This window comes from Cydia pomonella, chromosome 24, assembly GCF_033807575.1.
Source record: "Cydia pomonella isolate Wapato2018A chromosome 24, ilCydPomo1, whole genome shotgun sequence".
Classification (NCBI taxonomy): Eukaryota; Metazoa; Arthropoda; class Insecta; order Lepidoptera; family Tortricidae; genus Cydia; species Cydia pomonella.
This window is the reverse complement of record NC_084726.1, coordinates 5,472,971-5,499,253: the sequence shown is the minus strand read 5'-3', so window position 1 is coordinate 5,499,253 and position 26,283 is coordinate 5,472,971. Positions and strand designations below refer to the sequence as shown.

The 26,283-nt window shown below is 36.7% G+C and overlaps 1 protein-coding gene across 3 annotated transcripts in view; it reads right to left on the bottom strand.

Annotated features, from left to right (window-relative positions):
* Window positions 1–26,283, bottom strand: part of LOC133530999 (heterogeneous nuclear ribonucleoprotein L) — a 695,759-nt gene that overhangs the window by 16,073 nt on the left and 653,403 nt on the right. For 2 of the 3 annotated variants that reach the window (XR_009801425.1, XM_061869074.1), the window contains exons 6-7: window positions 19,133–19,216; window positions 4,451–4,540 (exon numbers count right to left, since the gene is read on the bottom strand). Coding sequence is in view for 1 of the 3 variants with exons in the window: in XM_061869074.1 (XP_061725058.1) it covers window positions 4,451–4,540; window positions 19,133–19,216 (174 nt within the window). In the remaining 2 variants the exon portion in view is untranslated. The remainder of the gene's footprint in view (window positions 1–4,450; window positions 4,541–19,132; window positions 19,217–26,283) is intronic. The other variant, XR_009801426.1, reaches the window with a different exon arrangement.

Here is a 26,283-nt window from a genome sequence, read left to right as displayed (position 1 = left end):
GATAGGTCTTCAAAAATGATATTTAGGTTCCTAACATCATTTTTTTCTAAACTGAATAGTTTGCGCGAGAGACAGTTCCAAAGTGGTAAAATGTGTGTCCAAAGTGGTAAAATGTTGAACAAGATCTAGCAAGTAGATTTTTTTTAATACGTCTTAAATGGTACGGAACCCTTCATGCGCGAGTCCGACTCGCACTTGGCCGCTTTTATTTTTGCGTTAGCATTCATTTTGTCAACGGCGAGCTTGTTAGTAAGCTAACTAAATAACTATTTTGGCTCAGTGACCCAAAAAGAATCTTGGCCTCCGAAACGAGAGCGTGCCACCTGTCCAGATCCTGCGCAACTACCTGCCAGTTACTGACGCGAAGCTGAAGCAGATCCGCCGCCACGCTGTCTTCCCAGCGATACCTGGGCCGACCCGCCGGACGGCTATCAGTCGAATAATAATAGTCAGTTCGGGTAATAGTCAGTGCGGTCACCTACTCAGAATGGTAGAGAATCGGACTGTGAAGGTGGCGTTCTTGGTACGACCACTAACGCGTAGCAAAATTGTTAGTGTGTACGTTTGTTTTCTAAATTTAAATTCATAATATTTTACTAGAGGTAGGACTCCTTTTGATACTTATAATCACATAGTTCCATTGCCGACACTCAGTATTTCATTTATATCCCGACTCTACAACAATAAACTACAAAAAGGATATCTAAGAACAATGAAGACATCTGTAAATGCGCTATCAACACCCGTTATACAAAGTTCCGACTGCACTTTCGAGATAATATCACTTTTAATTAAAAGAGACATTGAAAAATTTTACGACTGGGTCGTTCTCGACTCACTAAGCGAACATCCTGTGTAAGAGTAAGGGTCATAAGTCCATTAAAAAAAGCCCTAGCGTATATTTTTAAATATAAACTATGTGCGTATAATTATAAGGTCGCTTTTCCCTCTATTCGCTAGATGCACTAAGGTTTTTTTCTTGCTAAAAGATCGATTTAAAGTCCTTTGGAGTTACGCTCTTTTGAAATAGTAATGGAGAAAAGTCCAGTCCGTTTTCAATCTAAGAAGGTTTATTCCTACTCAGTTAAGATGTCGTATTTTTTCTTCCTTTTAGTTCAGATATTTTATCGGTTTTCCAGGGTGCTTTAGTGAAATAAGTAGTTGAGTGGAAATTATTTTGATGGATCTAGTTTTTAGTTTATTTTTTTATCAGCCTTTTTTCTATAATATCTGTACAGTAATAATATAACTTTTAGCACACTATTATATATTATGTGAAGAAAAATATGTTACTCTAGTTCGACATATATGAAGCGAGAAAATTAGTCCGATTGTCATTAGGTAGGTATATGCCTTAACTATCTGACCAAATATTTGACTAAGTATACAAAAACCTCATTCATACAGGATGTAACAAAAATAGTGGGAATCCGTTAAAGGATCAGTGTCATATTCTGATTAGAAAAATATGGCCGAAAAAAAAATGTCGCGAAAAAAATTTTTTTTTTCTATGGGGCAAGTCGTCCAATTCGGCCAACCCTCCATACAAAGTTCAAAAGTTTTCCGCATCAAAAAAACTTTTTTAGAATTAATTAATCTAATTAATCCCCATTATCTTAGTATCCCCACTATTTTTGTTACACCTTGTATAAACCAATGGCACTAAAAAAGCAATAACTTTTAAATTCGGCGTCTTTAAACGTTGAAAGTGGTTGACAAGTTATCAACCGAATCATAGCGAAGTTATCAACGCGCATGTAACTCCTCTGGAGTTGCAGGTGTACCTAGGCTACGGAGACTGCTTACCATCAGGCAGGCCGTATGCTTGTTTGCCACCGACGTAGTATTAAAAAAAAAAATAGCGAAATCATACGAATTTATTTTGAGTAAAAGTTATTAGGTTATTACGTGTTGCTTTCATTATCTTAAGAGGGTAGACGGCTGACCGCTTTTCCATACAAACGTAATCCCCATTTTCCTTCCTGGATATTGATTGTATGGAAACAACTTTGTATATTGACCCTACGTTTAACTGTTATTAAAAGCTAGGAGCGAAAAACAAATTCATTATAAATAATAGGCTCCTAACTCTTAGAATAATTCAAAAACCCGAAAAAAAATTAAGGTGCATAGCTATGGTTAATATACATGAAATCGCCAAAAATATGTTTTATAATGTTAATACCCAGAGATGAAAACAGAGATTACGTCTGTAAGGACTGATAACTAAGTTAGTGCACACGTTATTATGCTAACACTCCGTCCATGCTCTACATATGCATCGTTACGGTGTCAATTAGTTTAATGTATGTCTTACGGGTTTGATGTGCTTACAGATAGTTTAATGTGTAGTGTGGGCATTTTCCTGACAGAAAGGATGGAATAACGTAATACCATCCAACTATGGAAGGTGGAGGTAAGTAATACAATCTCCATAGGCAGAACTGTTGCATAACTGTCCAGCTGTAAGCTATACATTTTTTTTTAAATTATACTAGCCTATTATGGTGTCCCACTGCTGAGCAAAGGCCTCTCTCCTAGTCTTCCACAACCCCCGACTTAGTGCTCGAGGATACATTACTGAGCTTAGGTAAATTAAGCAACTATCTCAAAACCCGGTGTTCTAATTCACTCAAGTTTGGAGATAATCAATGGTTTGTTTTTATCTGATAATCTCCTACATATTTATTATGTTTAGTATGAGTTTATACATTTGCTTCTAAACGCAAGTACTATCTCGGACGATCGATATTCGAAATCTCATTGATAAGTCATAGTTTTTGTGGATTTAAATATAATATCCGTATTGCAGCTGGGAGTTTTCAGAAAATAGTGTACCCATTTAGTGTGAGTTGTTACAAAAAATTAAACACTGTCAATTTTGTAGCGATATTTAAGCTTTAAGCACCAATAAAAAATTGGTTTTGGTGTTCATTCCATAAACTATAAGCGATATTCCAATGTAAAAAAGGCAAAAAGTTGATTCCCATAACGAATTCATGCTTAATTGTCGTTACAAAGTGACAGCGATTAAGTTTCCTTACAGCATTCGCTAATTGGGTACACTATTTTCTGAAAACTCCCAACTACGCTATTTACTTTTTTAGAAAAAAAAAAAAATCTTAAATATTCTTAGCCATACCCCGAAGTTAACGGAGCTTAAAAAAATACCGTGTATACACTGAAAAAAATAGATAGCCGAACTGGTTTTGTAACTTTACTAAATAACTAAACTACGGTTATAAGAAAATAAACTTTGCATAAATTTACAAACTTATTTTGTAGTGTATACCCAGTACCTGAACACTGATAGCCAAACACGGTTTTGTAACATATAACACATAGTTCGCAAGTCCCAATTTTTGTGTAAACAGTAACCAAAATTTTGTTACAGTTATGCAAACATTTCTTTCAGTGTAGGTGGATGGTTTCACGGTAATATAAAGACAGTGATTATTTTATTGTATATTGCATGACATTTATTAAAGATTAAATTATACGATACAAAATATCATCTGGTTAAATACTCAAATATTTCTGAAAAATACATTAATTTAGATAGCTATTGAACGAATATAAAAATATGTATAGGTGAATACGATTAAGAGAACATACATTCGAATGAAATATCTAATAAATGTTATGTCGATGAATTGAGTTTATTTTATTCTGTACACACTAAATTCTGCGAACACATTCTAAAGAAGATTTTAGTCACAAAGTCAGTTAGATAGATTCTAGAGGGTAGTTTTAGCCTTAGAAGTATCTATAGAAACTTCCTGTTTCTCAATACATAAGAAATGATTTCTATCTCTAAAGAAACTTATAAAGCTAAAACCCCATTCATTACATAGAACTTAAAATCTATATTTTAAACTATTTAAGATTCAAAGTTCTATAGAGAAATGGGTACCCCATAACACTAAAATTTTCAAACTCAACAAATTTAGTTCCAAGCAAGTACAAACAAGGGTTGCTAAAACACATTGAAAATTTGTTGTGGTTGGTAGATGTTGGCTTAATTATATTGTTACCTACTACAGCTTATGAGATACAAGGTAAAAAAGTTACTTATTAACGAAATGATACAAGAATTCCTCATCGATGGTACTTTATCATAGTCAACTTTTACTTATCGATCGACACGATTTGGGCGAGGCAAAACTCTATACGAGAGTATATATACGATTATATTCAAAAGTATGCCCTCCAATTTTAGCTCATTCGGATACCAAGACGTGGTCAAAAAATTACAAATTTTGATGACACCGTAAATAAATAGTTACATACGAACATGTTAAATAAAAGTTTGTAATCACTCTCTGAGGTAAAAAAAAGTGGGCCTGCGAGCGCAGGACTTTACCATGAACTACCACAACAAATTTCTCCGTGCGTAGCACCAATCATGGTTAGACTCAACAGTTAGGAACACATTCCGCCATATACCAACCATTTTGTGCATGATCGCAAGAGTTCTGGCTGTGTTGGCTGCACGCGTCCGCGCTCGCCGGTCTGGCGTTCGGCTGGTTCAGCGAAGCATCTGCCGGTCACAGGTCAAGGAGGTCAACTGTCTGGCGTCCAATCCATCAGTTCAGAAAAACTTGTCTCCACAAAAACTTATACGGTGACTATTGTGTCGTAATGAAGGAGGGTAGTTGTGTCCTGATAGTGTTGTATCATTGAGGCTTGATGGAGATGACATGGTGTCGAGTTGAAGGGTAATGGGGCGGCACTCACGTGAGAGACTTGGGCGAGATCAGGTGCTTTGCTTACCCTAGATAACGAACCTTAGCGCCACCTCACACTAGCGTCTCTCGAGGGTCGGCGTCTAGTGAACTCTATGGCTGCTGCTTGACGCAACGTTGACGCAACTGCGCAGAGACGCCTATTTCATAGCGCTGACTAGACGCCGAGACATAAAAGAGACTAACATGGGGTCTCTTTTAGCTAAGACGCTAGTGTGGGATGGCCCGAATACTTGTATGTCTTGTATCTTCTGACTAGATCTCAATAGACACAGTAGTGAAGTGTTAAACACTAATTTTATCGCTATGGTATGCGGGTAGACCACAAAGAAGTGTAGGGTTAGGGCCGGCGTAGCTTTATTTGACGTTTATAAGCGCATTGTAATATGCCTACTTGAAAAATAAACTATGTTTATCTTTAATCAAAACTCGCGTCACGACTCAGTGAAGACGCTTTGTATATGTAATAAAACTCTACATGGTAAATACCCGTTTTTAATTGTAGATATAACAGTACCCGTACCACGAGTTGACACTTGGCGTTTATGCTAACGAAGGCGTAAACTCGATCGCAGTCGATCTCGCTCGCACTGATGTATTGGTGCGATAGAGGGAATGCGATCGAGTTAACGCAGTCGTGGACGCCGGTCTAGTCAATGAAGTTAAAAGTTCATCAGTGTACCTAAAGTCAATGTGGAGAAGACCGGCATTTTTTTTTTTTGGTTGCGAAGATCGTCACAGGGTAAGGACTCTCGTATTTGTATACGGACTTCGCTCAGAAACAGTCAGCAAGGAAGAACTTCGCTCATTCTTCTGTACCGATTTTCTGTAAGTGGAGTAAGTGTAGTAAGTGTGTGGTGCAAGAGTTAGAAGAGATGAAAGAGTATGTCGGTTTTACCCGATGGACAGTCTACACCACATTGATAATTAAATAGTGACAGCCAAAGTGACCAAATGTAATTATTGCAAGCTCTTCTGTTACTTGCGATGTATTGCCATTCCTTGATTCAATAATGGATGTTCATATCATAGGTAGACGGGAAAGCGTAAACTGTGTGTTATTATAGGTACATGTATCAACTTCCTGTACATACTCGTATTAATGGAACCTTTTAAACGAAACAACATCTCTACACAAGTGCACGGAAATTGGATTTTGCACACATGCTATGAATACCAGCGAATTAATTATATATCGAGAGTACACCGCAGCGTTTAGTAGCAAATCCATTAAGCCGTGTTAAGGGCGTGTTACACAACCTGATAAGTTGTCAGGTTGATATTGGATCACAAGTCCTCAATTATTATTACTCCTAATTTACTTTAGGATGGATTTGTGTAGAGAGTAGTTCTAGTTACGGAGCTTAGCAAGACCTAAGGTACTGTCCTATATCTAACCCCGTCATAATACGTAGGTAGGTAGGTCATTACCTATGTCCTTTACAGAGGTTAGATTCTAATAGCGCTTCCCAAAGTTTCTATATTTAATCGAGTAGGTGCCATACCTACTTTAATTAAAATAGTTTCTTCTATATATTTAGCTAAGTGTATAAATTCACAACAAAGATACAATTACAGCAATTTAAAATAAGATTTTCTTATTCACACATTTATAGGTATAAAACTATAAATCATAACGCGTAGAACGACGAAAATGGCGCACTACATCACTATAGAAAGCGTCAGATTGTTGACTTGAAGTGTAAATGTGAAGTTTATGCTTCCATTGTACAAGGCAGAACCTACTATGCACAAGAAAACTTACGAGAACGGTAGATGGCAGCACTTGCTTAGCGTTAAGTGTCAATGTACGTGTTTATGTTTCCGATTTAGGCCACAAGATGGTAGACCCTCCAAAGCGCACTGTTCATGATGGCAGTCCCTATCTATTCCAACTGTCAAAATAGGGGGATACACACATCATACAATGAATAACTTACGAAGCTTATAAATAAATGAAAAGTGGATAATTTCACTGTGTCTCGCGAGACTCGAGCCCGCGGCTCTGGGTGACTAGCCCATCGCCAGCTGAGCTACCAAGACTTCACTCGATGACCGGTTTGGCCTAGTGGGTGGGCCTGCCTATGAAGCCGATAGTCCTGGGTTCGAATCCCGGTAAGGGTATTTATTTGTGTGATGAGAACATATATTTGTTCCTGAGTCATGGGTGTTATCTATATATTTAAGTATTTATATTTTATATTTATCGTTGTCTGAGTACACAAGCCATATTGAGCTTACTGTGGAGCTTAGTCAATTTGTGTAAGAATGTCCAATATTTATTTATTATAGTTTAAGAAGTAGGAATCGTGAAAGTAGGAATGTCACTATGTAAGTACATTATTTAAAAAAATCTTTTGTGTGTCATATGGCTTTATTTCAAGAGTAAAGGGTCTAGCAGGCTAAGCGAACAAGAAGTGCCCCCAACGACGGATTTTGTCGATATTTCTGGTAGTGTACTGTTAGGTCCTAAGGACCCTCCATGCTTAACATCAGACCTCGATTCTCTTTTGTTTGCGAGTTATTCAGGATAACGTAAAATAATTAGGGTATCATTGAAAGTGTCATATTTTATTAACGATTCAAATTACGTGAACCAAACAAAATTATATTTGATAACAATAAAAAAAACTATAAAATGCATATTTTTTACCAGCATCCTGTCCTTAAACTTCATTGCAAAAAACAAAAATATTTTTTTCCTTCCAATTTTTTTTTACTTTTCGTGGAGGTACACCTCAAAAAAAAATATGCATGAGTAGCCACTAATTCCCACTACATACACATATAAAAATATTTGCACAAATGTACGTGCTTCATGTCAAAAAAAAAACGATTCTCCAATAAGTAGTCACTGGCATTATATGTACAGATAGAAGTACATCAACGATGACGTGTCAGCGTTGATAACATCTGACACATAATATTATCTGCATTTGTTTTTTGCATTTTGTAGTGGAAAATGGAAAACATTAAGTGCAAGTCTTGTAAAAAAACATTAAAAAATATCCGTGGGAAACAAAAATGCATAGAAACAGAGCAAGAGGCTGATTTATATAGCAAATGCACTAATATGTTAATTTGCATAAATGATTTATTGTGTGGTAAGTGTCGGCTTTTAGTGTATAAACATAAAGCAGTAGCATCAACTTCTGCGAGTACATGCACAACAATTGGCGATGCTGGCTCTTCGTCTGCAACCTACTGCTTTATGTTTATACACTAAAAGTCGACACTTACCACACAATAAATCATTTATGCAAATTAACATATTACTGCATTTGCTATATAAATCAGCCTCTTGCTCTGTTTCTATGCATTTTTGTTTCCCACGGATATTTTTTAATGTTTTTTTACAAGACTTGCACTTAATGTTTTCCATTTTCCACTACAAAATGCAAAAAACAAATGCAGATAATATTATGTGTCAGATGTTATCAAAGCTGACACGTCATCGTTGATGCACTCCAAATAGGTTTATTAGAAGAGTTTGTATACCTACACACTAATCTTCAAACTGCACTGGTACTTCTATCTGTACATACTTATAATGCCAGTGACTACTTATTGGAGAATCGTTTTTTTTTTGACATGAAGCACGAACATTTGTGCAAATATTTTTATATGTGTATGTAGTGGGAATTAGTGGCTACTCATGCATATTTTTTTTGGAGGTGTACCTCCGCGAAAAGTAAAAAAAAAATTGGAAGGAAAAATTTATTTTTATTTTTTGCAATGAAGTTTAAGGACAGGATGCTAGTAAAAAATATGCATTTTGTAGTTTTTTTTATTGCTATCAAATATAATTTTGTTTGGTTCACGTAACTTGAATCGTTTATAAAATATGACACTTTCAATGATACCCTAATTATTTTACGTTATCCTGAATAACTCGCAAACAAAAGAGAATCGAGGTCTGATGTTAAGCATGGAGGGTCCTTAGGACCTAACAGTACACTACCAGAAATATCGACAAAATCCGTCGTTGGGGGCACTTCTCGCTTAGCCTGCTAGACCCTTTTGTTTCAAGTTTAAGAAGTGTAATGTTTTTACGGTAGATGTCGCTAGGCGCTTCCCTAAGGCATGTGTGAAGTCTTGTTCGCTCAGTTGGCAGAGCAATGGGCTAGTGATCCAACGTCGCGAGTTCAAGTCTAAGTCTAGGTATTTTTCAGCTTTAAGGTATCGTTTGTAGATGTTTCTGCTTAATATACAATTAATTTAATTTGTTACTGTTATCAGCCTACTGACTCTGCAATCGTAGGGAAGTGTGTTGCGCCCTTAATTGTTTAAAAGCATGTCCGCCCTTCATTAATTGGCTAGGAGATTCTATTACGTTATGGCGGCTAAAATTAACGGGGTTACAACGTGAAACAAAATTTGTAACAATTTTTCCCATCACGAAACAATGCTGTTACGGAGCTTTAGAAGGCGTGCGCGGAGACGAAGCCTACACGTAGAGTCCCTTTTGATACTTTAATGAAATGTAAGGGGTACACCGAGCGGATGCCGCCCTTACCTACGGGCGCTCATGAGACTCACGCAGAGGCAGCACCCGCCAGGGTGTAAGGAATATTGAGGGTTGATGGAATCTAAAAAGCCTAAGCGGTGGACTAAATACTGGGCTATGGGATTTAAAATATGGATTGTAACTATTAAAGACACATAGGTAAAAATAAAAGGACAAAAAGTCGGAGGTGTAATTCTGGTAATACTAAATGCTTCAGAATGGATGATTCCGAAAAAGAACCATATACGCAGACGAAATCGCGGGCAGGGGTTAGTATAAAATGTGGTCACCACGACACGTTAAATTTACTAAGGGTCTTGTTTCCATTCGCCTCTTTTGAAATAACATATGCGTGCCGAATAAAGTGCGCTGTTCAGTAAGCGATTGGTTGATGCCGGAAATATTTGTACAGATGTAGTGAATAATTCCTTACCATCGTATTTTGACGGAAACGCACGAACGTGTTATGCTTTGTTACGGCCCGTTTCGAAGAATGAGATACGATAACGATAAGTTCTGGTTTAGATAAGTTCTCATTTAGATATCGTTTGTATGTCGTATAATTGACAGAAGCAGCTCGATTCGGGCAACCAATGTCACTTTGACGTCAGAAATATCGTAGATAGATCTTATTGGGATCACAGCGGAATCGAAATAGACGTCAAGTTTGACATGTCGTTTGTTTACAGAAGTACGAGCGTTTCGGTGTAAGCGCGGAAACAACTGGACTACGCTCTTATACTACTTTAAATTGAAGACCGGTTTGGCCTAGTGGGTAGTGACCCTGCCTACGAAGCTGATGGTCCCGGGTTCAAATCCTGGTAAGGGCATTTATTCGTGTGATGAGCATGGATATTTGTTCCTGAGTGTGTTTTCTATGTATTTAAGTATTTATACATATATATTATATATATCGTTGTCGAAGTACTCTCAATACAAGCCTTATTGAGCTTACTGTGGGACTTAGTCAATTTGTGTAATAATGTCCTATAATATTTATTTATTTTATTTTATTTATATAAATTCGTATTGAAGAGCTAAATGTACTCGTAAATACTATATATGTGGTCATTATACCACGTTTTTAAGCCAAGTTCCCTAAGGGTCATCACTTCCGTTTCCATTCGTCTCATTTGAAATAACATAAGCGTAGGTCCGAAATAAAGCAAAGAAAATAAAGCGGGCTGTTAAATAAGAGAGCAGCAATGAAACCGGACAAAAAGACGCTACGGAACTGGGTCGCTCTTTCAGCACGCGTCAAAGGGGTGAATGCGACCGCGGGGTGACAAGGTGCACGTCATCAGGGTTGCCTGATCATTAATTAAAAGTTTTTGCCAAAATTTCATTTTTGGTACAAGCTTATAAAAGCTTAATCAGTAATAATACTGACTGTACTTTTCTTTCTACAGGCATGTAATACTCATCGAGACAATTCTAACAACCCGTAACCCGTAAACGTTCCCGATGGTTTGTGGTGATCGGTGCTTTTTTCCACTTTTTAGGTAAAGTAAGGAGGAAATTTTCGAGGTAATAAGAGATCTTACGAAGTCTGTCTTCCGTTTTTATATGGGTCGCTGTCATTGTTTCGAATTGCTTGTCACTGATTTTATAATGATTTTCGAAGTACGGTGGTTCGATTGAGCCGTAAGCCCGATAAGAGATCTTAGGGAAGATTTTGTGTTTTTTCTCCAGATTGAATAAAGTATTTCGTTGTACATTTTATATGAAACAATTGACTTAAGTGACAACCCTGGCCAACGGCCGTTAAATAATTCACCGCGCGGGCGCGCGACTCACGGATTTATACCGCCCGCTGTCACTGTTCCGAATTGGTGGTCACTGTTTTTTCACGTTTTCCACATTCGTGACATATCCCTCTACTACTGTCTACCTATATGGTCGCGTATTGTGCGAGAAATTTCTACCCGCGAACGCTCCGGCTGTACGATGAACTGTTCCAAATGTCGCAGTTTTTTCGCTTTTTCACATTAGTGAACGAAAGACGATAATTTTTAAGAGGGTAATTTTTAGAACCGAGATTTAAATCTTGGGAAGTCAACCTTTTACATATGTCAGGTTGAAAATGCCACATTAGGCTGTGGTTTACAAAAAGGACGTCCCGGGTTCGAATCCCGGTAAGGGCATTTATTTGTGTGTTCATCGCAAATACTCGTTGCTTAGTTATGAATGTTATCTATGTAAATATATACGTATTAATGTTAGGTTGTCTCTCTAATTTTATCAAATCTCACTAGACTAGACCGTAAAGTGCAATTTGAATACATGAAGTAATTATATTATTAGTAAAGTTTAACACGGTTTAATGTGGTTGGGTGGCCGTACGTAGATCTTATCTCAACGAGATATATTTAAGATATATATATAATATAGTTTAAGATTATTTTAGAGCGCATCGCCAACAAACTAACTAGTAAAAGCTTTGCTTTGCTAGGGCGATCTGTGTATGATTGTCCCCAAATATTTATTTACTTATTTATTTTTAAATACGGACCAATAACTTTGGGGACACTTTTGTTCCTAGGAAAAATAGAAAAAACTCGTGATTATGAGTAGAAATAATATAAAAATTCCCGATTCTAACAGAAACTTTTTGGTACAACTTTAAAAAGGAATATCCAGTAACAACTAGAAGGAATAAATAACCCAAAATGTAGCACAATTTTGGAACACCGTTCATGTTACTACATTCGGTCGGTTTGACGTTTCTACTATCATTAATTCATGAAATATGTCCGTGACTCAAGAATTTATGGATTTAATATGGCGGAGGATTAGGGAGTATAATTTAACAATCGCTTTAAATGGTAACTGCGATGCTATATCAGTTTTACGAGAACTGAAATGAATTTTTGATTAGGTACATTTTTACTAGCTACAATTCTCTCTCTATTGTCTGGTTTTGCTTGTTTCCTTTGGTCTACCAATTCAGGCGGTAAAGGTAGGTAGATAAAGAAGACGTTGAAAAGGTAGACCTAAACAAGTTCGTATTTATTTTGGAAAAGTCCACGAACTCCTCTACAAAAATACCTACCAATGTAAAAGTTAAAAATAAACCTTTAAAAAGTAGGACAGCTAACTGCATCACAGAGGGAAATGCCAGTAAACATATACGTGTTCCAAATGCTTTAAGGACGTTTTTCGTTCGAACGACATCGTTTCAGTCCATCCCATTTTCCAAGCGAAGCGTTTTTGCAAATAAAAATAATCGAGACACCTACGATAGGACCGTGTCAGGGAGAGCCATTCGAACTTAAATAATCTTTAATAGAAGAAAACTGAGTTCACAAAACAGTTTCTAAAAACGCGGTGCGTGTTGTGACTCGTCCGTACACAAAAAGAGATCGAGGTGTGCATTTGTCTTTAACGTGTATCATTTTCTGCAAGCAGGTCCGAGATCTTCGAGAAACACCGGGAAGTGAGTCGGGATTCCCCCTATTACCCCTCTGCCGAAGCACATGCCCAACTGGGCATAGCGCGGTGCGTGTTGTGCAATATTTGTTTTTGACGTGTGTCATTTTCTATGTAAATGTGTCTTCATTACAGATTGGATTTTGTATTTCGTGAGTGAGAAGAGCGACTTTGTGGACGTTTACCCCCGCAAATAATGGCAGGACGATTTGTACGGTAAGATATCGCTTAGGCTATCCCTCGACATGTCGGAAGTCGGTGTTGCTCGAAGTCCGAGATGGTACTTGCATTTAAAAGCAAATGTATTAACTCGTACTAAACACTAATCAATATGAAAACAGTCCCTAAGGCAGCCCTTATCAGATAAAAATAAATTACTGCTTATTTCCAAAATTGAGTATATTAGATAGTATACCGGTATCTTTGAGAAAGTAACTTCATTTAAGCTCAGGAATGCACCCTTGAAAATAAAACCTAGCGAAATGCACGGACGAGTACCTAAAATGAGATCAATCTGTAAGTTCGAGTCAGCTCCACGGTTCTTGTGAATATAGGAATCGTACGTTAGATTTAGTCGTAGTTATTATAGGTGAACATTGTTTTTTTTTTGGAAAAGATAAGCATTTATTTTTATTCCATTAAGTCCGTTTATCCTCATTTGAAATAGCCAAGTTTTCTTTAAAACATTATTTATCGCTGACTGTACTTTTCTTTTCACAGGCAACTAATGCTCTTCGAGAAAATTCTAACAAACCCAAACACAATTAGTTGCGATTTTTTTATCACAGAGTTCCCATGGCCACCTCCTGTCGTTCCCATGGACACCTCCTGTCTCCATCATTAGATCAGCTCCATGTCATCATAATATTGAATTATGTACTTATGCAAAATTTCAGCTCAATCGGAAAACGGGAAGTGGGTCAAATTTAGCTTCCAAGATTTGACCCACATTAACTCACAGGGCAAGTTAAATAAAAGCTTGTATAAACAGTCTAGTCCAGGTGCCACTGTAGAACATAATGTAGATAATGTAAAAATACCTACAAACCTATTCTTTTTACACTTTACATTTGAAATTGGGTTTTCGCGTGTAACACCAAAATGCAAGGCGAGAATTTATCCATTTCCTATGCAAATTCAAATTTAATGTTATCTAAAGTTTGCACTGAAAAACTGTCCGCCGACATGCTTGCCTTACAAAGTATACAAGGTGACTGTGATTTTGGGGTTTTACATGCAAGAAAATAAATGCAGCTAAACACTGTAGAACGAACTGTCGCCTGCGGTATTTCCAGACCGATACGACCTTCAAGAAAAGAGCGTACTCCCATATTAAACCCGACAACACAACCTCTCTGTTGTTGCAGCTGTCCATGGGCGACGGTAATAGCTTACCATCAGGCAATTCGTCTGCACGTTTGCCTCCTTTATCACAAAATAAGGAATTCAGAATGTACTTGTCCGTTGGTTTGTCCGTTGGTGTTCCATACTGAAGATACCATGGTTCCCAGTACAATTTGACATTCAGTTAACAGTCTAACCGGTTAACCCCGGGTTAGTGGGATGGTGCAAGTGGCGCTAAGAGTCCGCAGAAAGCTCGGCCGAATTTCACCTTCCCATACAAACGTAGTTTCGTTCTCATTTTAAAACTACGCGTTGGATTGTAATGAAACTTTGCACATACAATCAATGGCATGAGGTATATCTATACATTTGTTAGTTTACATAGCTCCAGCTAATAACTATAAACGAAAAACTTAAATTCGATGTATTTTTTTAACTATGATATTTGAAGCTACAGTACCAGCCAATAATAGCGAAACTTTTGGGACAGTTAGAGAGGCTAATTTTCTTAATTATGTATGGTTTCCTATTTGGAGTTTTCACAGGAGGAACTAGAAATATTGGAAAAAATAAAAATGTATTTTTTTCTACTTTTCGATTCGAAATTACAAAATAACCGTAATGCCAAGTACATCATATGTTAGGCCGATTTGTAGAACATTTCAAAGAGTACTGTTATATACTAACCATGTACCCCTCCCCTTGATCGACATCAACCTCTCCACATTCTCCTAATATGCTACTATTAGCTACTATGCTTTTTAGCGATAAGACCGCCTGTTGTTTACCTCTTCTTTATATTTGTACTGTTTCTGTATTGAGGTGTGCAATAAAGAGTATTTGTATTGTATTGTACTATTGGGACAGTTTTGCTCCAAGTGTATCACGTCCATGTTTCTACGGTATATCTTTTTCATGTTTTTGGGTCACTTCCACCTCACTACTCAAAATTACTAGGAAAATATGCAATCTGCAAACTATCACATATTGTTTACTCTATACAAGTTCATGCAAACTTCGCGGCGCATAATTTAACAAGTAAACACCTATGTGTGACTTCGTGCCCGTAAACGCTTCATAATGTCCGTCCTCTGTGGCTTTAATTTATCATCACAATCATATCACGAGGGAGCTATGAAACTCCAACTGCAAATGGCCTGTCTGTTGAAAGTGCAGCCTGCAGGGATTACCCCGAAAACTTGGTAAAGTTGCAGCCAATCGGCCGCGACCGGCAAACGAACTTCGGGTGCCGTGAAATCACCCAACTTTGCCCTGGAGAGTAAGATGTCACCTATCAAATGTCTATTAAGACCAAATGAGACACTTAACTTAATTATTTGAAGAGTCGAGTTCACAATACACTCTTCATTTCGAATGCGAGGAAAGTAAAATACATGTGTTTTATTATAGAATTTTTGAGGGTACTTTCAATTAACCATTTAGGTAAAACTCGTTATGGAACTTAAATAATATAAGAATGGAAATTGTATAACAAATCCATTTAAAACCAAATTTCTATGACTTGTCGAAAAAAAAATTAAAAAAATCGTATTTTGACAGTAAAATGCTCTTATGGAATCTCTTTAACCCAATCGTCTGGGGTATCGTTGGATAGGTCTTTTAAAACCATATATTGATACAGTGATTTTTTTCCGAAACGACCGCTCCGAAAGAAAAAAAATATGTGTGTGTGTGTGTGTGTGTGTCCTTCTAACTTTTGGACCATGGTTCAATAAATATGAAGAAAGTCTTAAAACCAAACCTTAACAAGTACTTTCAATGAAAACTACAGCGAACATGATCGGTCTAGCAGTTTCTGAATTGCAAAAAGTCTTCTCTTCGTAGTAAAAAGACGTACAAAGCGCTGTGAAGGTACTCCCTTATGCTTACAATGTAACATGATACTAATAGCCCCCGCTTAGCTTATTCTGACAGAATGGCAACTATGGAACCCTACACCGAGCATGGCCCGACATGCTGTTGGGCGATTTTTATGCTTCTTAGTGCGACCAATTGTGAAAAGTACAAAAAATAAATTATTTTCAGGGTGCTTAGCCAACATGCCAATCGTTAACGCTCCGTAACGTAGTAATCTCTCTCTATCACTCTTTCATATTAGTGCGACAGAGACATTGGCGTTTCGTTCGCTACGGAGCGTAAACGATTGGCATGTTAGCAACGCACCCTGTTCCGTGCTGCGACTATGCAATGATTCATTTCGTAACAACATTTTCCACGTACCGTATCGATCAGAGTAAGCACCCGCATATCGATATAACTCTTCTAATCTTTGCAAAGACTTATCTTATTCGACTTTGTTGTTACAAATACGTCGTTGCACCACAGTGTTAAGGTTTAAATTAAAATAACAGGTATGAGTGTTTTTAGGCGATTGTAAGTTTAATTTCGAAAGTCGCGTGACAGCGGAGTCTAGTCTGTTTATGTAATTACAAATTAACTGTCTCTGGCGACACGAACTCGCGACTCTGGAGCACTAGCCCATTGCTCTGCCAACTGAACTACCGAGACTTCACTCGATGACAGCAAATATTCCCACCATATCACTCATATGCACCTTTTCTTGCGAGATATTATTTCATAGCTTTGTGGAATCGTTTACAGACGTTTTTGCTATATCCAAATTAATTTACAGTTCATGTCATCCACGATGAAGCGCAGATTTGTCAAATCTAACCTTTAATAACAGTCATGCGAGTCAAGGCACAAGGCACAGGCAGGCAAGGCGTCGTCGTGAATGTCAAGATCTATAATATAAGTGAGGTTAAGTTACCAAGCAAATAAATATAGCGCTTATTTCGTAACATTCACTTTTATAATGAACTTTCAAAACGAGGGGCATTGGCCAAACTGTTCGATTCTGTGAAGGGCTTGAGTCTTCTTCCAGCTATAGACACCTTGGCCAAACATTGATGACTTGAGCCTATGGCTCAACCGAGCAGTCAATCGAACGCCAATATTGCGTTTGCGTTTGTTACAAGCGAAAGGTTCTAACCGACTCAACTGAAAGTTATTTAAAAACTATTAATAAAGTTTATTAATTAAAAAAGGATTTTGAATTTAATTTTGAAGTTTTTTTTTCTTCGTAAACAGTGACTGGAAAGTTTTAACTAGATACAGTAACAACTTCAATATTGTAGACCGGAAAGTTGTTCTCGAACTGACTATGCAATCGGCTTTGTTATTTTTTTCAAACTGATATTTATTTTTACTAAGTAATTCCATTGAGGTATTAATTAAAGTTCCAGAACTTTAAATTACTAAGTTACCTAAGTAGGGTGTTTTTACTGTTTTTAGTTCACAAATAAACAACAAATTGTTATACTTACTACTACTTAACCTCCTAGCCTAGTCGGCAGTTCGTAGGCAGGGTTCACTATGACCCCTGCCTACGAAGCAGTTATATACCGGGTTCAAATCCTGTAGGGCTAAGATGGTCGGTTCTTTATCATTTGTCACCATGTCTGTCACGTTCTAACAAGTAGGTAAGCGCGAAAGAGATGGGCATAGTGACAAGTGATAAAAATGGAACCATGCTGCCACCGCTGGTAAGGGTATTTATTTGTATGTTTATCATTATGACAAATATTTGTACCGTTTTATGTACATAAGTATTTATATATTAATTGATGACGCCTGGTCTGGCCTAGTGGGTAGTGACCCTGCCTATGAAGCCGATGGTCCTGGGTTCAAATCCCGGTAAGTAATATGATTTGTGTGATGAACACAGATATTTGTTCCTGAGTCATGGATGTTTTCTATGTATATAAGTTATTTATCTATATACGTACATATGTATATCGTCGCCTACTACCATAGTACAAGTTTTGCTTATATATTAATTTACCTATATATCGTCGTCTATTGTCCGCAACACATGCCTTATTGGCTGATTATGGGACTAGGTCAGTGTAAATCTTCGCTGGTCTCAGGTGTTGTCGAGGTGATAAATAAGAGTGGACTGTAGTATAAACGCTGGTTTACTTCCAAATAACAAAAATACAAAAAGTGGCAAAGTGAATAGTCGTTGAGGAATAGGATAACAACGGTAAGTTTTTTAAAGCTCTAGGAACAGTCAAAGTTTTGAATATAAAATTGCCATACTTAAATTTGAACATAGAGATTTGAATAATGCTTGAATTTATACATTTCATTGAATATTTTAATTACAAAATATGCAAATTGATTATAATTAATCATGACATAATTTTATTACATTAAATTAAAATTCTATATAAATTATAAGTTGTTATTTTTTAACGAGCATTGATTAATTCCGTTACAATGAATAAGGATCAAAAATGGGTGCATTTTTGAACGTTTTGTAACAGTCAGTTTGTGTAAAATTGACATACAATACTTACTTATTTAAATTTCTTAGGCACTTAAGTAGACCGTTTTTAGTTTACAATGAATTCCTAAACTTGTTTTCCCGAACATTCCACATTCACATCCACGCTCGGAGGAGCGTTCTATACTATAACTAGGCAAAGTTGCGCATCTATTGGACGGCAAAGTTGGGCAATGTCCGAGCGGAATTAGAATATAATTGAGTTTTATACCGATCCTACGGAGGCTGACAGAATTGCCAGCGTTTACAGAAATAGACTATACGAAGGAAAATATTACTGAAAAAAGACGGAAATGATGTATGGAGAAATTCAATAGAACAAAGAAAAAGGTTAATTTGTGTACGATTTTCATAAAAAGCGACCCATCTTCATTGCCTTTGAGCGTATAGTATATGGCACCAATTAATATTACGCGGTTATCACATTGATGCGGTGTGTGAGCGAGACAGAGTTATACATGTCTACGAGTAGTTATAGTAATGTTTTTGCTGCACTCCGGAGCGGCGTGCGATCCGAATGTAATGTGCAGAGAGTCTTAGAATCTCACTTTGTGTTGAAAATGCTAGTGTACAACAGCTAACTCACTGCATGTGTGAAGTAAGCCTTATAGTTCGTGTCATCCACGATGACGCGCAGATTTCTCAAATCTAACCTTTAACAACATGACATTATGAGTCAATGTACGCGTCTTCGTGAATGACACGATGTATAGTAGTGTAATAGAACAGCTAACTCACTGTAAGGCTGTGGTCTTCCGCCGGTGTACTGTGGAGACTGGAGAAGCGGGGCGCTCCGTTGCACTGGCTGGACGTCTTCGGATACTGTGGACAAAGATTTCATCATCAATACACGATGTAAAAATACAAATATACTACGTAGAAATTTGAAAAATGAGGGCGCAATTGATCGATCCTACCCATTTATATTTAAAAAAAAATTCGCGCCTTTTGCTAGTGACAAGGTTTGCTTCCCATATTATGTTGTTTCAGAAAACAGGTCCATATTCTAGTTAATAACTTAAGAACTATGTTAGGCTATGTTAAGACCAGGGATCGGAACCGGTTTTTTGGAAAAACTTTGAAATAAACATATATTTCGGTTTATTTTATACTCTAAATATAGGACTCGGTTGTGTTTTTAGATAACGACTTCGTATTATTAGATTGCCCAATTAGAAAGGGAATAATTAACAAAGAACGAAAAAATATCGTTTTCGTTCCCATACAAAAAATACCGGTTTCCGATCCCTGGTTAAGACGCGTGATTGAAGCTGGGGGAAATATCACACCAAATTTGATATACCTACCTGTAATAAATGGTACATCATCTTAATGTAATTTTGAGTAATATGAGACATATTAACTTAAACTAGAACCAAATGACGGTAGGTAACGGCGGTGTTCATAAAAAAGGCAGAATAGAGTTCTATTACAAAATTAAGCTGTATACCACGTGTACTCACAAGAGTAGGTAGTGAAATCAATAACTGTAAATCTTATTTTTACCTTTAAACAAACAATCTTGTTTAAATATATATTTATACGGGTAATCTCGGAAACAATTTCAATTTAATTTGCTATATGGGGGTTTTCGGGGGCGAAAAATCGATCTAGCTAGGTCTTATCTCCCTTTTTTTGAGTTTTCATGTTTCTTTGTCCGGTCTCCCAAATATTAACTATGAATACGTCACCGTCATACGTCTATATTGAGTATGCCGCAATTGCACGTATTTACTGTACCTATATAATCGATTAGCGGTTACCATTTGCATGTAAATGTATTAACTATAGTCGAGTACACCACAGGGTGTATTGGTCGCTGAATTGCGTTAGTTCAGGCTGATTGCTATAATAAACGTAATGCATTATTGCCAATTATGTTTGAATATCATTATAAATTATAAAAAATATACAAACGCTTACGAAACATGTCGCGCGAGTGACAAAAAGTAGGTACGTGAGGTAGACGGTAAAATTAGTAGTGTGGAGACAATTTTGAATACCTCACCTGTTTAGCTAGTGCCTTTTGCTGAAATTATGTGTAGGCAAGTAAGTTTTACCTGCCTACCATACATTGCACCGTACAACTTTTCCGTAAAACATATCTTAAGATAAATATTTTTCTGTTTGTCCTTTCCAAATTATAACCTAGGGATTAAATAACTATATTAAATTTAAAAAAAAATACGAATATCCAGCGTACTAGTAAAATAACGAAGATCAACAGAATATTAATAACTAATTCACTACTAATATCGATCGAACCCTGTTTGCCACAAATGCAGGACGGAAATTCGACCTAATCCTGAAAACAATTAACACCAATTTTGTATGAATTACTAGTCTCGTTATAATCGTTTTAAAATACTGGCGGCGTGCCGTCGGTCAAATTTGGAACATACGAGTATATTGTTGAATTTTTAAAGACTTTTCAAGTAAGTAGATGTCTCTATACACGGAATAAAAAGTATTACTTTTTAAAATCACGGAATACCCGATACTGAATAAACAATTATTCCGCGCGACCTGCTTGGTACATACATGAGGAATGAAGCGAATGAATTTATCGCCGCTCGTTGCGAGTTTTATACTTTTAGTACTTTTATCGTAATGTAGGTACTATTTTGGACAGTTGACTTGTAAAGATGTTTGTGAACTCGACCGTACCATCGCCCACACTGTTAATTGTCCATCGGTGGACCTTATTACAAAAGGCATAAGGTCCACCGATGGACAGTTAAGTGTTGCTGTTTGTACCTATACGCTGCGAAACGATAGCACTGCTCAGTCGATAGAGCGGCAAACGGTGTAAGGGATTCACGACTCCGAGTCTCGCCCAAGGCAATGAATTTTTCAACTTTTTCCTCTGTTTCAATCATTGTGATTGACATTTAGTGACATTGCGGAGAATATGATGACGCCATTTTTGTACTCACGAGGCTTACAAAATATAACGTTTTTTAACGCTTTATTAAATCATCATCTTCGCTCTATCCTGGCTATCGTTTTCCGGTAACCCAGAGGCGTTTAAATCTTTGGCAAAAACATTGCGCCACCGCAGCCTTGGTTTGCCCCTCATATTTGCAACGTTCAATGCTTTAATAAATATTTTTCCTAATTTATATTCATTATGTCTGTGTCTTACGGAACTTTTTTTTCCTAACTTATTCCCTGTCTTCCAGAAAACATTCGCCTTTAAAAACGTAGCCTCTTTATCGTAATGTCTCACGTAACCAATTTACGTCGTCTACTAAGAGTAACTAAAATTCCTCGCAGTACCCTTATTCAAAAACTTTGGAGGACAATTCAGATCTAACAACTTGTTAAGGTTTAGATCTTATTTAGATTATACCTTGAGAATTGCTCAAGCTTGTTATTGAATGCGAAATGAACTAAAACGACCCGATTCTAACTTTAAGATACGTCAGGCAAATGCTAAAGATACGATATGGATTAGATATATCGCGGTCAAAAGTGACATTTCTTCAAACAAAAACGTCACTTTTGACACTGACATATCCGATCTATATCGTATCTTTAATGTACATATCTTAAATTTCAAATCGGGCCAAATTCGCACGTCAACCAAGCCGACCAACCACTAAGACCAAGACCATGACCAATGTCAAGGTCAAGTTCAAGGTCAAGGTAGTATCAAAACCATAACAAATTGGTAAATAAAAATCGACCTCATAGACGTTGTAGATGCTGAATACCGGCCAGACTTCTCGTTTGTTACTCAAACATTAGGGCGGAATTGTAGAAATTATATTCATCCCGAATAAAGCGAGGGCCACTTAAATTTCAACAAGTTATTGTGGGTCGGCAAACTTCGCCGGATGCCGTGGCTTGCCGAAATTTGGGTCACTTTTGTGCAGTCACAAATGTCACAATGGAGTTTTCTGGAAACAGATTGTAATACGATCAAGTTGGAAAGGTTTGTTGGCATTTTAATTGAATGTTTTGACTTCCTTATTTGTGGTGAAAAGAAAGAAAAAAGAAAAACCAGCGGCGGTATCATGGTCGCATTTTTATCACTTGTCATGTCATGCGTCACTTTCGCACTTACATACTTGAAAGAACGTGACAGGCATGATGACAGATGATATAAAAACCGACCATCAGACCCTACAGGGATTTCCGGTTCGAGCGCCATCTTGATAGTCACGCCTCGTGATTAATTCCTTTGTTTTTTGCTCATTCATATTGTTTAAAGTGTAATATCGACAGCTTATAATATACATAGTAAACTAATGTGGTAGTGTGTAATGAATGGGGAATCTTGAAACGCGTTTAACCACCATTTTGGAGTCAATGGCCGGTAGTCCACGTGCTACTTGTAAAGTCCATCTATCGCTTCAAAATAGATGATTAAACCACCGTACATTGTCTTGTACTAACCGTATAATTTTAGTCGTATTTAAAGCTCCTAATACCTTGATACTGGCGAAATAGTCCCACTGGACTGAAGCCATAATTTTTAGAGAATGAATTAGCCCTACAGAAGAATTAGCATACGTTGGACTGGACCGGAAATCAGAATTAAAATAGTCACCTATTTGTTTTACAGGGGGGGCAAATTCGTTGTTTAACTGCTCGTGCAAATATTTACAGACGAGGGTTAAACAAACGTTGCTATAGTGAAACACAAAAAAAAACACCACATGAACGCGAGGTAACTACTAACTGTGAAACATTACAAATCAAATCCAAATGAGCGCTATCAACTGATCAATTACAAGTCAATTCAACCAGCTAACATCAGGTAACAACTCATGCATCAAATCTCTTTGGCACTCTTGTAGATGAAATGCAATTTTATCATCAGTCTTTAAGAATAAAGAAAGCCTTTAGGTACGAGCCGGTGTAGTGAAAAATATTAAAATATGTTATTGATTGACATGCACGGGGGGACAATAACAAGTTGATAACAAAATGATGTGAATTAGTGAGGTATCTACACAAGTAGAATTTAGTTTGCTATGCTTTATTAAATCTATGAATGCTGTATTAGCGCTATAAATATTAGAACTATGTGTAGCGAAAACATTAAATTCAACTTATTATTATTTATACAGTTATTGCCTCTCTAAATATAAATTCACAAAATCATAACCATAGAAAAATCAAATAAACTTTTCTATTAAATCCCACTTTATTTAGAATATTACCATAATCACTGAATTGATAAATAAATTTAATATATTTCATAGAAGACCCATTCCAACTCTCTTAAATAAAAAATCAAAGTAAAACACGACTTAGTATATTGACAACAAAGTTCAAAATCAAGTGATAAATGTATGACAAGGCGAATTACTATTGGATGAGAAAAATAAATTTACAATTCATCACGGCGCGATTCGAACAATGCTTATAAGATGTCACAGCGATACAGCGATATAAAGTGACATTTCAACCAAAACCGTCACGTTTGTGATAAATACGGGATAGGAGCGAGTAAAACCACAGACGGCCGTTAGCGCACTGGCATATATTTAAACAATTAACAGCGTGTGGACGCAGCCTCACGCACACATATGTAACAGATTGGCACTGAAAGATCAGTATTCAGTATCGCTGTGACATCTTATAAGCATTTTTTCGAATGGGTCCGTCAGTTCTCCCAGATTGGAGTGATCAATTTAAATCCAAGCAGATTACGTTTCTTTTGAATGAGATCTGTGAATATGAAGGGAACACCTTTTTTATCTGATTGAAAAAGGAGGATGTTTTTCGAATGTGCTTATGGTATATTTATTCGGTACGCTATTCAGTCCAAACAGCTTATTATTGCTTAATGTAATTAATCGCTTGCTCTCTTTTTTACTTACTTTATTTATTTTATAAATAATTTACTTGGTGGTGGTTGGTAACAATGGTGTTCTGGATACTTGCGAGGCGTGCGCGAAGCCGAAGCCAACACGTAAAGCCCCTTTTGATACTTTCATGAAATGTAATGTATCATGGGGCGCACGCAAATTCGTATTACTAATAATAGTAATAATATCTGGGAGACCGATCTTCGCTCAGAAAACTAAAAAAGGCGCGTTTTCCCAGAGATAAGACCTAGCTAGGCTAGATCGATTTTTCGCCTCCGAAAACCCCCATATAGCAAAAATTTGCGAAATCGCCGTTTCCAAGAATTGCTCGTTTAAAGGTGTTAATATTGTTTTTTTTTTGTTGAGTTTCGTACGTCACATTATTGTTAAACCCGTCAACTAAAAATATTATATGGACCACACGCGCTCGGTAAACATCTCTTTATTCTTTGAAATCGGTGTGCAAAATCGCATTTTATCCTCTAGTAATTTGATGCAAATTTTGAATTTTTTTTAACCTTGAGCTGCTGCTGTTTTACAGCTAGTACGTTCTCGCGGTGGTGATATGAACAATTTCGTATTTTAAGTACTAGGTAGCAAATTTTGTTCACCTCTTGTGCCTAGGGAATGCTCTCGGTACAGAATTTCTATGGTGAGAACCGGGAATTGCCGGTTCCGGTACTGTATTTGTGTATAGAAACCGAGTACCGGGAGCACTCCATACTCGTGCCTCCTAAAGCTCAAGATTATATTATTTAATGTTAGTTTTGGAATCTTTCGCTTGCTTGCCAACAATATTAGTGCGAGGAGTAAACTACAACTTCGCTCATTCGTTATACAAATGACTTGTACGTTATAGTTATTTGTACAACAAGAGAGCAAAGTTTGATATTTCTGCGAGTGCTTGTTTTGAGTTCCGTGCAAGCGAAAGATTCTATAATAGATGAATCTAAATTAGAATCTTGAGCGTAGTAAGGGACTCAAAAGCGCACGAGATGTAAATAACTTTGATCTCGTGTAGTACACAAAAAATTTCACGTCAGTCAGCCATCAAAAAATACAACCTGAAAAAATGTAATCCGTCTTCATCACTATTTCACTCATGTTTTCTGAAGGTATTCTAACAATTAACTTTAATTACCGAATTAAAACAAAACGAAAGAAATTTCAATAAAATGATACGAAAATAATGAATTAACGAACATCAATTGACAGTTTAAACGTCAACTTTTTTTGTTAAAAAAACTTTGTAAGATACGGTCCGAATTGCGGATACTACTATTTGTCAACTATAGTAGAGATCGTTAAAAGTCGTTAAGTAGAATTATTTATTGCGTAACAATTGCGTAAATTTGTATAAGTATATTGTTTTGATTGTATAATAAAATACGTAATTTATGGTATTTTTATTAAATTATAAACTTTTATTTCATTAATTAATTATAACGAATGAAGACTCGTAGGGTGTTTTGGAACGATGCGGTCTGACTTATTTCGGGGTCTATTATAAACCGTCAATATATTGTTGAATTACGTATGCACTTTTTGTCTCTTTCTTTTTGCTAATGACGTGCAAGGGACAAAGACAATAGAATCCAAATACTTCGAACTTATATTAGGCCCCGCACGTTGAAATGACATTCGAATATGAAGGTCACTTGAATGTTATTTTGTCTCACTTAGTGAGCAAAATGCGATTTTGCTCACTGTTTTAAGCAGCAAATTACCCTTGTTCCAGCTGCTGACGTGAAAAACATATTACTTGCATTAGAGAATATACGTATAGTTTTATTTCGCCTTACATTTCAACTGTGTTTGGCATGGCCATTGCTATTTGGCTGAGCCAGATCATAAAACATTAAGATATGTTAATTTGTAATTAATCGTCTGTGCATAGAAGCTTGAACAGTTACGAATCACGCGGAAGCCAACATTGTTTTTACTTATTGGCTACTAAAAAAAGAAGCGGGTCTCGAATACACTGTGTGATATTTTTTATTTTAATTAAGTACTTACACGCATTATGTATTTATAAGATTTCATAAATAATTATTTGAAAAGTTTTGC